Source organism: Nothoprocta perdicaria, unplaced genomic scaffold (genome assembly GCF_003342845.1).
Source record: "Nothoprocta perdicaria isolate Ctin4 unplaced genomic scaffold, notPer1 scaffold_201, whole genome shotgun sequence".
Lineage (NCBI taxonomy): Eukaryota > Metazoa > Chordata > Aves > Tinamiformes > Tinamidae > Nothoprocta > Nothoprocta perdicaria.
In genome coordinates, this window is record NW_020455217.1 from 1,029,339 (window position 1) to 1,042,385 (window position 13,047).

The 13,047-nt window shown below is 47.0% G+C and overlaps 1 protein-coding gene across 1 annotated transcript in view; it reads right to left on the minus strand.

The window, feature by feature from the left end:
- Positions 1 to 13,047, minus strand: part of POU2F3 (POU class 2 homeobox 3) — a 37,601-nt gene that overhangs the window by 17,773 nt on the left and 6,781 nt on the right. The window contains exon 5 of the mRNA XM_026038117.1: positions 5,431 to 5,465. Coding sequence (XP_025893902.1) covers positions 5,431 to 5,465 — 35 coding nt within the window. The remainder of the gene's footprint in view (positions 1 to 5,430; positions 5,466 to 13,047) is intronic.

Sequence of the window (13,047 nt, forward strand, 5' to 3'; positions counted from 1 at the left end):
TATCCCTGGGATGGAGCAAGGAAACTTCAAAAGGGACAGGCCAAGGAGGTATTCTGCTTAGATCCAGTGTCAGTCAAGGCAGATATGGACAGCTGGGCTGATTTTCGCTCTATGAAGGCTCAAGAGATGAAAAGCAGATGCAAGAATAAGGCTGATACCCTGGGGCAATGCAGAGTAGAGAGAGTGAGATCCGAATTGATCCCCAGAGGGGAGAAGGAAGCAGGATGTGAACCTCTCCTTGAAAGGAGGGCAAAACAGGACTGGGATGGAAATTGGGGGGCAGACTGAAACCTGAACTACCCACAGGGCAAAGCCAAGCAGGAACAGAAATGACATATGTGGAACACATGAGATTAGGGGAAGGTGGGAACCCAAAGTGGAATGAAAAGCAATGAGAAGAGAACCCTGCGGGAAGGGAAGCCCTGATGGAACAAAATTAAATCTGCAGGGAGTTTTGCATCCCAGATATTAATAATTAAATACTGAGCAAGTTAGGCCCTTCTTTCCACCTTCAAAAGGATGGAGGGGAGGAAGAACTTGTCTGTGGTTGAGCACAAGACTATGAATCAGAGAACCTGAGTCCATATCCCAGCTACACCACGGAGCAAGTCCTTGGATTACAATAAGGCTCAATGTCCACAGGCAAGTGTCCTATAAAGCATCCAATGATTTCTACTGCAATCACAGTGATCAGCATCTTTGGAAAAGGGCAGTACGTCCCTACCTGCCAGATCTGTAAGACAGGGTTAAATACCTCCCTACCTTCTGGAGGCACTGGGATGCTAAATTCATTAGCAAAGTACCTTTCAGACGTGTGGGTGGAAAGTACCAAACAAGGTTAAAGTGTTATTAATGACACTGGAAAAGGGCCACAAGTGATTTTAGATCTCAAATGCAGTTTGCCTACTTTCCTTTCTCACATCCTATGCCTACAGATTTGAGTTGTGAAGGCCTGAGTCAATTTTCATCGAAAACAACCATTGCAAACCCCAAGACAGACAAGAAAAATTTAAGTTTCCTTGGACAATGGCTCTGTCAGGCACGAACAGGGCTGGGAGGTGACCTGGGAACGAACTGGCTCCAAAGGGGCTTCCTCTTGGGCATCACTTGCAGGAAGCAGTGGATGTTACCAGGACCCTTCACTCACTTCTGGAATAAAGGAATTTTTCAGAGGGCATTGCCTCTCACTTCTCTCTCAGTAAGCACTTGCAGACACAAATGTAAGTATTGAGTTCATGTACCAGGCCAATTCAAACACAAACCATGTTTCTGTTTTACTCTGTATGCTTTCTTGCATTCTCTAAGGATCTCCTGCTCCAGGTATACACCTCTAAGTCACCTCCTTTTCCCAGGTAAAACCTTCCCAAAACCCTATTTCTAGAAGGATTGTCTGAAAAGGATGTATCCCTATTACACCTCCATATGTGTGTAAAACAAAAAATTAAAGTGATAGGTGTAAAGCACCAACAGGCAAATTCAACCTGTGCGCAGTCCTGGGCTGCTCAAGCACACCACTGCCTGCTTGTCTGTGTTAAATAATGCAAGGTCTCATGGCAGAATCACATTTATATTGGTACAAATATCTAACCTGTCATTATCATTAAACTAGTGACAGCCTATCTGCAGGGATTYACCTTTTGCTGGAATAAAACTGCATGTAATATTTGGATACAGAGTGTGCACAGATGTTTCCAAGCCTTTCCTGCACTGGGCATGCATCAGGCTTACATCAAAGAGGGCTTAATCTCCTCTAGCAATAGAGTGCAAATCAGTTCTTAAGAGCATGGATGGGCTAGGAAGATCTCCCATTCCCTTGCCTGGAAAGACAGCCTTCCTTCTGCCCTGACACACAGAGATTGCTTTACTTCAAGGATCAGCAGATGACAATCCTAGCCTTCATTTTCCTCATGAAAAATAAGTCCGTAGTTCACAAACTGAGTCTTTTGCTACTTTGACTGTGTATAAAACAAATCCACTGTATGCTGGACTGTGCTCACACCATGCACACGACCACTGTTATCTCCTCAAGCCACCAGCCCTAGATCTGTGTGTATTTTTCAGAAAGCAGCATTATTGCAGGGATTGCCTCCAGACAACGGGCAAGTTACCTGGCTCTCAAGAACTGCTTTCTTCAGGGCGATCTTTGAAAACAAACAACGCAATATTTTCTGAAGAGTGGCACATAACATATACCCATGGGGAAATAAAACAAACAAAGCCTCATAAGACCATATCAGCCACACCTGGCTGATCACCTCATGATAACCAAGGAAAAGTCCTGATTCAACGCTTTCAGTCAGACCTTTTTTCAGGTCTCACTTGATGCCCTTCTGTTCTGAAGCTAGGTTTGCTGAGTTACTCACTTCTCTTCCTGACACTCTCTGGACAGCATCCCAAACCATCAAGAAGCAGATGTCCCTATCCAGGTTGCCAGCACTGAAGGTGAAAGTTTGTTGCTGTCTCTTTGCATTTCCCTTGCTATAAACAGGAAACAACTGGCATTAGACTCACTAACTAAAAAGCCAAACCAGATAGGCAAGACAGAAGATGCTTCTTTTTCTACACACACCCTTTCCCCTCTCATTCACATACAAATTACTGTTGCATCCAGGTGGGAGGAGAGTTTGAAGAGGGGAGGGGGTAAGAAGCGTTTGCCAAATAGGTTGAGGGATCAGAAGGCAGCTTTCTCATAAAGAGCAGGGCTGACCCACAAACGGCGAGAAAACCTCAAACTCCACCAGAGTTTCCCTCCTCCCCATTTTCAGGGTGAGAGCAGCCGCAGCAGGGAATGGGTAGGCAAGTAAGGGGTCTAACCAGGTCACTCCACCCTTCTCTACCCGCCTGGAGCGCAACATGGGAGGGAAGCAGACCTGAAATGTAGGCCATCTACAAAGACTGGGGGAGAGGCTTAAATGATGTGAGATTTATGATCTTCAAAGTGATTAGCACCCAGCACTCCAAATAAAGYCAAAGAGAGCTCAGCCGCTCTTACACTCAGTCCCTAGTTTGGTTTCAAACCGTGCTTCTCTGGCTTTGGTTTGAAAACTTGAATGGCAAGGTAACAAAAAACCCCAAACCAAAATTAAAAACCCCATCAACCTCCACCCTTAATGAAAAAGCTCAGCACCTGATTTTACATGAAAACACTTAGATATTTCCATATCCCGGCTCTCCCTTCTTCTCGTCATTTCAAACCTATTTGCCGAAGTGAAGATAAATTCACCAATGGTTGAGGTCAGTTTGAAACCCAAGTGTATCACCTGCATGCATTTGGGCTCATTCTCATTTAAAATAATAATAATAATAGTAGTAATAATAATAATAAAGGCTCAAGTAAACACAAGGACTATCCAAGAGAGGGAGACAAAGAGCCACGCTCCCTTCAGGACTGTTTACATATACTTATGTCCACTCACCTGCAACTGCTACAACCCCATCACAGACATCACCCCAAGGCCCCTTCTGTGGGCACTTCTAATGTCCTGGGGATTCAACATAGCTTCTAAAGAAAGCTATTAGGATGTATAATTTTTTTTTGCTTTTCCCAGATTTTTGCTTCTTTTCCCTGATCAGGCCCCAGACAGATTTGCTATGCAGGTACACGTACAGATGTGTGGACATAAATAAAAGGGACCTTGSCGTATCTCAGTGGAAGCCGAAAAAGAAAAGTGGTTAAGAATGTGGCAAAAGATTGCCGTAAAACCCCAACCTCTGTGGGAAGAGGATATCTCTGTCCGCTAAACTGATCCAAATGCTATAGAACTCAAGGCTGTTTGTCCTCATGAGTTTACCAGCATCCTCTCATTTAGTGGCACGCAGAGGAATAGGACCTTAGAGATAATGGAACAAATCATTAGGCAGTGTAAAGCAGCACTACTTCACCAGTCAATAATGTTTCCTCGATTGACCCCAGATGAGAATCCAGTTCTAACATCTTTGTGGTGTTGCCATACGAGAAGTTTGCAACATTTAACGATCTTGTACTTAAATAGCTTATTTCTATCTGGAGGGAATTTTCTTTTATCACTAGTTATGAGCAGATTGGATTCTTCTCCTGGCGTGTAGAAAGCCTGTGCTTTGGGCTCTGCAATCCACAAAGCTGGAGACACAAGACTTTTTGTTTTCAGCTGGGTTTTCCAGAAACCTGGAAGATGGCTGAACATGTTAGGACACCTTTGACAGGAAGTTACGATCCACCCAAAAGTGGAGCAGCCAAATCAAATAAACAAACAGGAGCCTGCTGACATCTGTCAGACAAAGAGCCACCAAGGCAAGCTTGGAGGGCAGAGAAGTGACGGGGAAAGGCTCCAGCTGCCCACCTGCTGTCATCAGGAAGCCTTTGCAAGGGATCACGACCCTTGAACCCGAGGAATGTCAAGTTGGAGGCAGGAGAGCTGCTCAGCTGTTATAGTGCCAATATCCGCTTTAAACACTAGTGCTTGCCCGTAAAGGTACAGCCCCGTCTGCTTTCCTCACTCTGGTTCCCTGGCTATCCCAAGAGCCCTGTGGCAGATGACTAGTGCTCTGGACATCCTCCTTCTGCTCACCAGGTCTCAGTCCAACACCTCTGACGGCAACAACAGCCCCTACTTTTGGTCTCGGAACATTTCTGCAGGCCTCTGCACAGACTCGAGATCAATATTCTCTCGAGGGCAGACACCTGCCTCCTCCTGCAATTCTGCTTAAGGCGCAGGGATTTCCTTACAGCCACCTCTGCAAACCTTCAGGCAGCCCATGGGATAGGAGCTGCTTTTAGCTGCAAGAAGCAGAAGGATAGAGACCAGTGAACASAGCAAAGACAGCAGTTCTGATTCTCACATTCATTTCTAACTGGGGCTGTGCTCCCGTGGTTTTCACAAACACTTGCATTTATATACTGTCCCTTTCCCCACTGTCTTGCATAGAGGAATCTGCTGTTGCAGACAGGCCTGGTCTTGACCCAGGCACTCCAAGACCTCAAACCACCTCATCTTCAGTCCTTGCTGATACTCCTGTGAGTCAGATCCATACTCATTGGCTTGCATACCACAGTGCTTTCAGTGTTGGTGTCACACGCAGTACAAACGCATGGAGCTTTGGGGTGGGATTCACATGTTCCCCAGTGTAACTGAGGCCCCTTTTGTTTCTAAACAGCAGGAAAAAAAAAAAAAAAAAAAAAGCCAGAAAAAGCCTCCAGTAAATGATGATTTAAAGAAGCTCTGCAATCAGCCAACTTCAACAAACTAGGAAGGCTTGGAAACCAGAAGTACAATGTGTCATTTTGTCCCACAGAGGGAATCGGGAAGGACTTATGTGGTCTGCTTAGCAGTAGCTTATTACCTAACGCTATATCTCTTAGCAGTAGCACCTTGGGACCCAGCAAGACAAGCAATTAAAACACTGTAACTCAAGCAAGTAGGAGAATACCTGGTAACCCAGGAAGAATCTTACCTGCCTGTTAAATTCCAGCCCATTCTGYTCACTTCCTACAAAGAAACAAACAGAAAAAGGTCTCAGTATTAATGACAGTCAACATTGATCTGGACTCTGCAGAACCCAGAACAAACATAAATGAAGACGTGCTGCTTGCCCAGCTAAGGAGGAGCAGCTGGAAACCGAAGGCAAGGCGAAAGTAGCAAGGGATGTACRAAGGCAGCTTTTGCAACGTTTGGAGATACCAGCTTTCTGCAGAAATAAACAGAGCTTCTGCTTTTGCCTGGAGATACCTGGCCAGGCAGAAGGGTGGGGGAAAGCTTGCTGATTGAAAGGGAGATTCCAGCCGAGGTGAGCTCGAGGACGTTACAAATCTCCAGGGAAATCCAGGAGCAAGGCGTTATGCATAAAGCAAAAGCTAACAGTGCGAGAGGCTGGCAAACAGGTGGCCGAGGCTGAGAGAGCTTCAGGAACCCATGTGGCACTGAGTAATTACGGGATCTCTAGAGGAACAGAGGGTGCCGTGGGGTTGTGCTAAAGAGGCGTCTCCCTGATTCCAAAAGAGATTGGCAGGCACAGGGGGAAAAATCAGACAGGTTTCAGCCTGAAGGTACCGCACAGGCCCTCACTCATTCCCCTTTGATGATAAACATTCTTCCCCCCCCATCACACCTGCCAAATTCATCAAGAACATCACAGAGGAAAGGCTCTGCAGTACAGATATGAAARCTTTAAGGGATTCCACGAAGCCTCTTGAGTTGCAAAGGCAACCCCAAGAAACCCCTTCCCTTCCCTTTGCAATCCATTCCCCAAGTCATTCTCTTGCAGCCCAAATGAGTTTGTGATAAAGTCTTAAACTGTTTGTATATCCCTGGCACAAGCCCTCAAGGCCTCCTGCTTCTGCTTCTTCCAGCATAATGTTCCCCATAAAGCAGAGCCCATGCCTTGTGGTCCGATCAAGCTTCAACGCAGTATGTTTCTCTGGAGTTCATGTCTGCCTCTTGCAAAAAGTTGGCAAGGAGGAGAGGCTGTACAGGGAGAAGTACAAACCCAACTCTTCTACTGACTTGCTTCTGACTGAACAAGCCTCTGCCCCAATCCAGTGTACAGTTTCTCTGCTCTCATCATACATATAATATTCCCAGGTGAATCATCATCTTTCTTTGAGATACTCAGCAGGAGTGTGCTTGGTACAATTATTCATAGATAGCAAAATAGCTTTAGAATCAGTATAAAAACCCCATAACAATTTCATGGCTCCCTCTGCTATCTAGAAACTGTTCTGGAGATTTTATCTGCTACGTATTAACAGCACTGACAATGGAAACTAAGGTATCTTTGTTGCTCTCCTTCTGCTGATGTCTTTGTTATAGGACAGTACGAGGGTGCTGCTTCTTGCTGCTGATGGCCTCATTGCGCTTCCTCTCTATGCCTTGCAATCTCCCCCATTTTCCTCTGTCTCTTGCAACTCAGCCCATTTAYAGCCTTGGATCTTCTTCCCCAGCTTGCCTGCATTTCTGTTGTGCTAGAACCTGCCCTCTCTTCCTGTCTTCCCCCCAACCTGCTTTTCAAAGCTTTTTTCTCTTCCCAATCTCAGGTCTTTATCTTCTCCCAAGTAATTCCCTGCTCCTTCTGCAGCCTCCAACTTGCCACGTGCTCCCGAGCTCCCCATTCCTCCTGCTGTAACTGTCTCTGACCACCTCTCTCCAGCTGCTCCTGCCTGAGGAGTCTGTTCATTCATTGCGTTCCAGCTTTAAGCCCCAAGAGCCAACGACTGCACGTATAAACGATGGGAATGCTGATAGTGTTAATAGATGATCACAATCTGCATCCACACACCTGAGCAGGGCTGTGTGAKGATCACAAAGGCCTGCACTTTCTGCCTTTGAAACTCACAGGGAGAGGTGGGTGATGTGATCTAAGGCAGTAGCTAAAGGGAAGAAGGGCAAAAAGAAGAGAAGAAGGAAATAAAGTTCCCGGTTGCTGAAACAGAACAGGAAGTAAAAGATAATCTTCTGCTTTCTTGGAGGAGTTTTGCTCACGTTTGAAAGCAACATGTTGATGAGGCAGGATAGAAAGACCTTGAGGGAAATCCCTAGGTTCCAGTGATGATGGGTCTGAGTCACCCATCATACACCCCAACACTTGGAACTCGAAATCCACAGCTGGAGCAGCGTTTTGCTCCATGTCTCTCCTACAGCTGGAGCCAAATTCTCCAAACAGAACTGCCAAAAACACAGGAGTTCAGAATATCCAGGTCTGAACCCTTCAGCACATTTTTTTCTTCTGATTCTAAGCTCCCCATCTTTTCATTTTCTCTCCCTGCATAATCAAATGTCAGTGATATACTCCCAGCCTTCTTTTTCTCTCCTGCTTCTCATCCAAGGCTAGAAAAAGCCTCCTTTGGRTCCTAAACACTGTTCTCTTGCATCATCCACCTTGAATCAGGAGGTAGAGCATCTTAATAGGGTATTTTGCACCAATGGAACATGCTGGAAATACACGAGAGRCTGACATTAAATCAGGCCAATCTGGGGCGTCTAAGTCTGTGCTAACAGCCCTGGGCTGTCTTGGTAGACACCGAAGGCAATAGGCACCTCCAGAGGCCATTCATGTGACCTATCTTAGACGCCTATCTTAGGCTGAGATGAATGGCCCTCTGGAGATGACTATTTCTCTTTATTGCCTGCAAAGTGACCCAGGGGCAACTGGTTAAGGCTTAGATGTCCAATAGTGAGATATTTGAAGTTGGATGATGTGATTTCTTCTTCCAGTGTAAGAAAATTATGTAAATAGAGACTGGATAGACAAATCTCTTCAACTTTTCAGCAGGACTGGTGAGCTTGATTTGCAAGCAATTCTCATCCTTTTCTATTTCTGTAGAAGTTTGTAAGTCAAGTAGAATTAAGATAATTTCAGCTGCAAGCCATGGTTTGGGTGCAATAAGGACAACTCTCTTTGCTCAGTTAAATCACTAACTTTACTACATATATTTTAAAAATAGACTCAGTTTCATCCCTGTTTCAGGGGATCCGCCTTAGACCTACAGTGAAGTATTCACTTTTCTCCTTAAATAAAATGGTTRTTCAAACAGCAAGGATCTGCACTTAAGATTTAATCTTTTTTTGCTCCAGGAGATAAAAAGAAARGAAAGTGTAAGTGGCAGCAGATTCTCAGCTGCTGTTAACTGCCAGAACTCCACTAATTTTGGTGAAGCCTCATGCCAGCCAACAACTTGCCTCTTGCTACACCAGTCAAACACAAGGGGATCCAGAATCTCCAGAGTCTGCTAAACACAGTCCTCCTCTCCCTAAATTGCATCAAACGAGGGAAGCCCTGGGATTTAAATGGAAAAAGACTGCTTTGAGCCCCTTGCTCTACACTTCCAGGGAGCTTCCCCGTAGGACAGGATTTCATTCCCCACGTTTTGAGAGTCCTGGATAGAGGGAATAAAGCAGTGATAAGCCCAGCTGGCTCCGAGCAGCACAGCAGACGAGGACTATGCTCCTCTCCTTGGTTCACCTGGCAGCTGCTTTGCATAGCACTGGCATCAGATCTGGTGCGAGTTTGCCTGGGGAGGTTTCTCTGGGGATGGGAGCTGCGGAGCAGTTCCGGATGGATTTCCCCCCCACCCGCTCTTATTCCCCCCACCTGGAATGCTTTGTTTACTATTAAAACCAAATACGGGCGCTCTATCAGAACTGACACAATTCCCATTGAAAGCTGCTGAGCCAGTCCAGCACATGAGGATAAAAGCACCATAATGGGAGAAAATAAAATCAAGATTGCGGTGCACCTTCATCTTAGCAAGACAAATTCATGGACTAACGTGCATTTGTCACCTATGGGGAGTGACAGCCACCCATAGCTGATGACACCATCAGAGCCGCAGCCAGAATGCTCCCTTTATTCCCCTTTCCACCCAACTATGCACTTAATTCGACACYGTGGCTGTGCAGAAAGGACAGGGAATTAGAAAGTGATTTCAATCTTCAACAGGTGCTGGGGAATTCCCACAGGGAATCAGTTTTAGAGTATGCATTTGGGAGGGAAATTCAGAACAACTAAACGATGGTGGAGGAAGAGTGCCAGGTAGACACCAGACAAGAGGTTCAGCTGCTTGGGCTTAGATGTCTAACTTTTAGGTGTCTAATTCTGAGCCAATTGCTTTAGGCTCCCTTTACAGCCAAGGAAAGGAAGCAGGCGCTTCCAGAGGGCAACGCAACTCAACCCCAAGATAGACAGCAGAGACATGAATCACTTTCGGAGATACCAATTTTCATCATTGCATGTACTAGGTGCCTGGGGTGAGCAGGTCAGATTTGGGCATCAAAGTATTCTGTGTCTAAAATTAAGATTAATCTCACCTATCCCAAAGTATTTTAGCACTTCAGCTGATAAAGCACAATGTCATTAGTGACTGACAAAGCAGGTTATCTGCAGGATACCTTCCAGTGTACATTTTCTAGAAGCTGAGGAATTAACTTGTTACCACTATCATCTAATACAGGAACCAACTCTTTCATCTTCAATGACACAGAAAGTTGAAAAACCATCCAAATGAGTAAAGAAAAAAAAAAGGCAAAATTCATCATAACTACGAACAGTGCTTGACCCACAAGCTGTAAATGACACAAAATGCTAATCTGCACTGAAATGGATGTGGCCCCATTAAGCAGAAAGCACATTCAAACTCCTCAGTATTTCAGSAGACCCGAGTGACTATCAACTCACGGATATCACTTAGAGCAGCAACTCTTGCAGAACTTGCAGTCAAAGTTGCAAAACAGAGCAGAGTGGGCACCAGTGCAGTACCCCAGGTGCCATGCTGTSATGCTCACTGATATCCAAGCTCACTATAAAGAAGGCTTTTTCAAGGAAGCTTTGGAAACAGTGAAGCAGACAGTGAGTTTTCAAGGTAGCCAGGTAGGGCTGCAGTTTTTGCATCTTTTTTTATGAAACTATTTGCACTGAAAGCACAGCCAAAGCGCGGGCATCCGAGCATCACCATGGAAAAGCTGCAAGTGGTTAGCAAGGAAAGTGAATCTGTGCTGACTCAGATGGCTGTAAAGACTCCACAGGAAGCTTTTGCCCAAGGCTCAAAGTGTTTCATTTGGGTGGCAACCCCCTGGGTTAAAAAAACTCCTTTCCTTTGTCAGCAAGGCCTCAAATAAATCCCATCTTCTTGTCCCACCACCTCTCTGAGCGTGATATACCTTCACGTGGGGTGGGGGGAGAACCAGGACTGGGAGTGTGGGAGACTCAGGCAGTTTCCAGAAGGAAACCTGAGGGCAGCAGTTGTTCCCACGGAAAACATTTCACCTGCAGGTGTTGGGAGAGGGCAAGTCTCTTCTCTTAGACCAGAGGCAAGAGGCAGATCAGACCAGCTCTTCCTTTGCCCCTCTAATTCAAGTCAAACCAGCCTTTTGTTCCCCTTTCCCCTCCCCATCCTTTTTTATCCTCTTCCATAATGGGATGTTTAAGAAAAAAAAATAAAATAACCCAACCTCAAACCCTAATCACCTTCATTTGAATTTCAAATATCCCCCTCTTGGCCTCCCCCACGCCCCAACTGACTTGGAGCTGGGAATATGGAAATTTCTCCCGCTTGCCTTAAATGTGGCTGTGCTATGAAAATCATCAGCCCTATGCAAATCCTGAGCAGGCCCCATTGCCATGGCAACCAGCTGTTTCCAGCCCGGCTGCTGCTGCTTGCATCTATTTGGGACGTGTCCTGGGGCTGCTCCTGGCCAGAGGGGGAAAAGTGGAGAGAAATCCTGGAGGCTTGGAGGGAGATTTCACAAGGGAGAGTGAGCAAGCCTCACAGAGCTGCAGCACGGAGCTGCACCCTGCCAGCTTTCCTCAAAACACCGGGGCCTGRCTTGCTGCTCCTAGGCAGCTCCAAAGCTGCAGCAGCAAAAGGCAGGAGAGAAAAGCTCACAGCCTGCATCCTTGCAACCTGCTGAGCAGGGTCTCTCTTACGGAGCAGCGCAACCCCAGCACCACCTGCTCATTTCACACAAGCCATCGCAGTGCAGAGGTAACTTCACTTTGGCCCGAATTGCACAGAGGTGAAAGACCCCATATCCTCTTCAAGCCTGAGCCAAAGAGCTAAAGCAAACCCTCAACAGAAAGTTCAGGAACACAGAAAGGGAACATGCTGACCAATCATGCTCCCAGACCCCTATTCCACTGTGCTCTGCAGCCACACGCAGGGCGAGCATCACCCATGGCCTGAGCTCACACCCTGACCCAGAGGCAGGGCAGGACCTCCACCTTRCGGACGAGGAACACGGGCTCATTAAGTTCGCCTGGGCAGTGTGTGGCAGCRAGACAGCCCTAAGCCAGGCTGCTGTTTTAACCTGTGTCCCCCAGCCTRGCACAGGATTAATGCATCCTGCACAGGCACCACAGTCAGGAGCTGGTGTGCCAGGGCAGGTTATGGCCTGGGTGGGAGATTTTGGTGTCCAGCTGCAGAGCTGCCCTTCTTTTTGCCTCTACTGCCAGGGGAGCTGAGGTTCCTTCCACAGCTGTGGAGGAAGATGTTCCTCACTGAGCCCCTGCCATGGGATGGCTGGAGAGGAGGACCCATGGTGACAACCCAGAGAAAGGAGGGACACCCTGTAAGGCCCTCGCAGCAGATGCATCCGAGCTCCTCACCACYTGAGGATCAAGCCCAGAGGCCAGCAGCCTGGGTCCACAACAGGGTGCTGCTCCAACCAGCTGCCTTCCTGTGGACGCATGGTCTGAGAGCCCTCTTGGGGACCACAGGTCCGTGTCCCACAGGGCTGTCCTGCACCGCAGCCGCCCGGGGCACCTCAGGTCCCCGGCGGTGCCCGGCGCCCCAGCTGGGCGGCTGTCCAGTTCCCGCTCTGCAGGCAGGGAGGGAAGATGCTCTGAGCGCCTGCAGCTATTCAGTTACCCTGGGTTGTGTTTGAAGCGCTTCCCTATCGCCCTTTTGTTAAAGCTTTGGCTTCCCCCCCATAGCCTCAACCGATGAAATCAAAGGGAAGTAGCTCTGCTTGGTGTAACCTGTTTTGATGAAGAAGATAAACGGGGAACAAGTGTCTGACACAAACAAACAGACAGACAGAGGCACGTCCCACCTCAGCGTTTTGTTGCATCAGATACCGAGGGTGAGAGAAACCACAAGAAGGGGGAGATCTCTGCCCCTCGGCTGCAAGACCAGGGGCGACATTCTGCATTGCCAAGCCCCCACAGTTCCCATAAAAAAAACAACCCAGAACTTGCTGGCATGGCTTTCATCAGTTTAAAAAGATGAAAAGAGCTCAGTGCCAAGCACTGAACTTGTGCTGGTCGTTACCCCCCATGGAGGCAGGGGCCCCAGCCAGCCCCGTGTGCCCCACATCCCCTGCACTCTCCCTCGGTTCCCTAGTGAGAGGGGCAGAGCAAAGGAGGGGGYTCCTCTTAGAAAGACCTTTTTTAGTTGTTTAAATAACAGCTTTTCTCAAAATGTTACCAAAAGTTTTAAAGTATTTTCTAGCAAATTGATGTGGAAAAGAAGCAGCAAACCTAGCTTTCCTAGGGCTTTCATCCTGAAAGATGAAAAATATAGACAAATATAAAAGAAAAGAAAAAAAGAAAAAAAGAAAGCAATGAACACTCTTAAAAAGG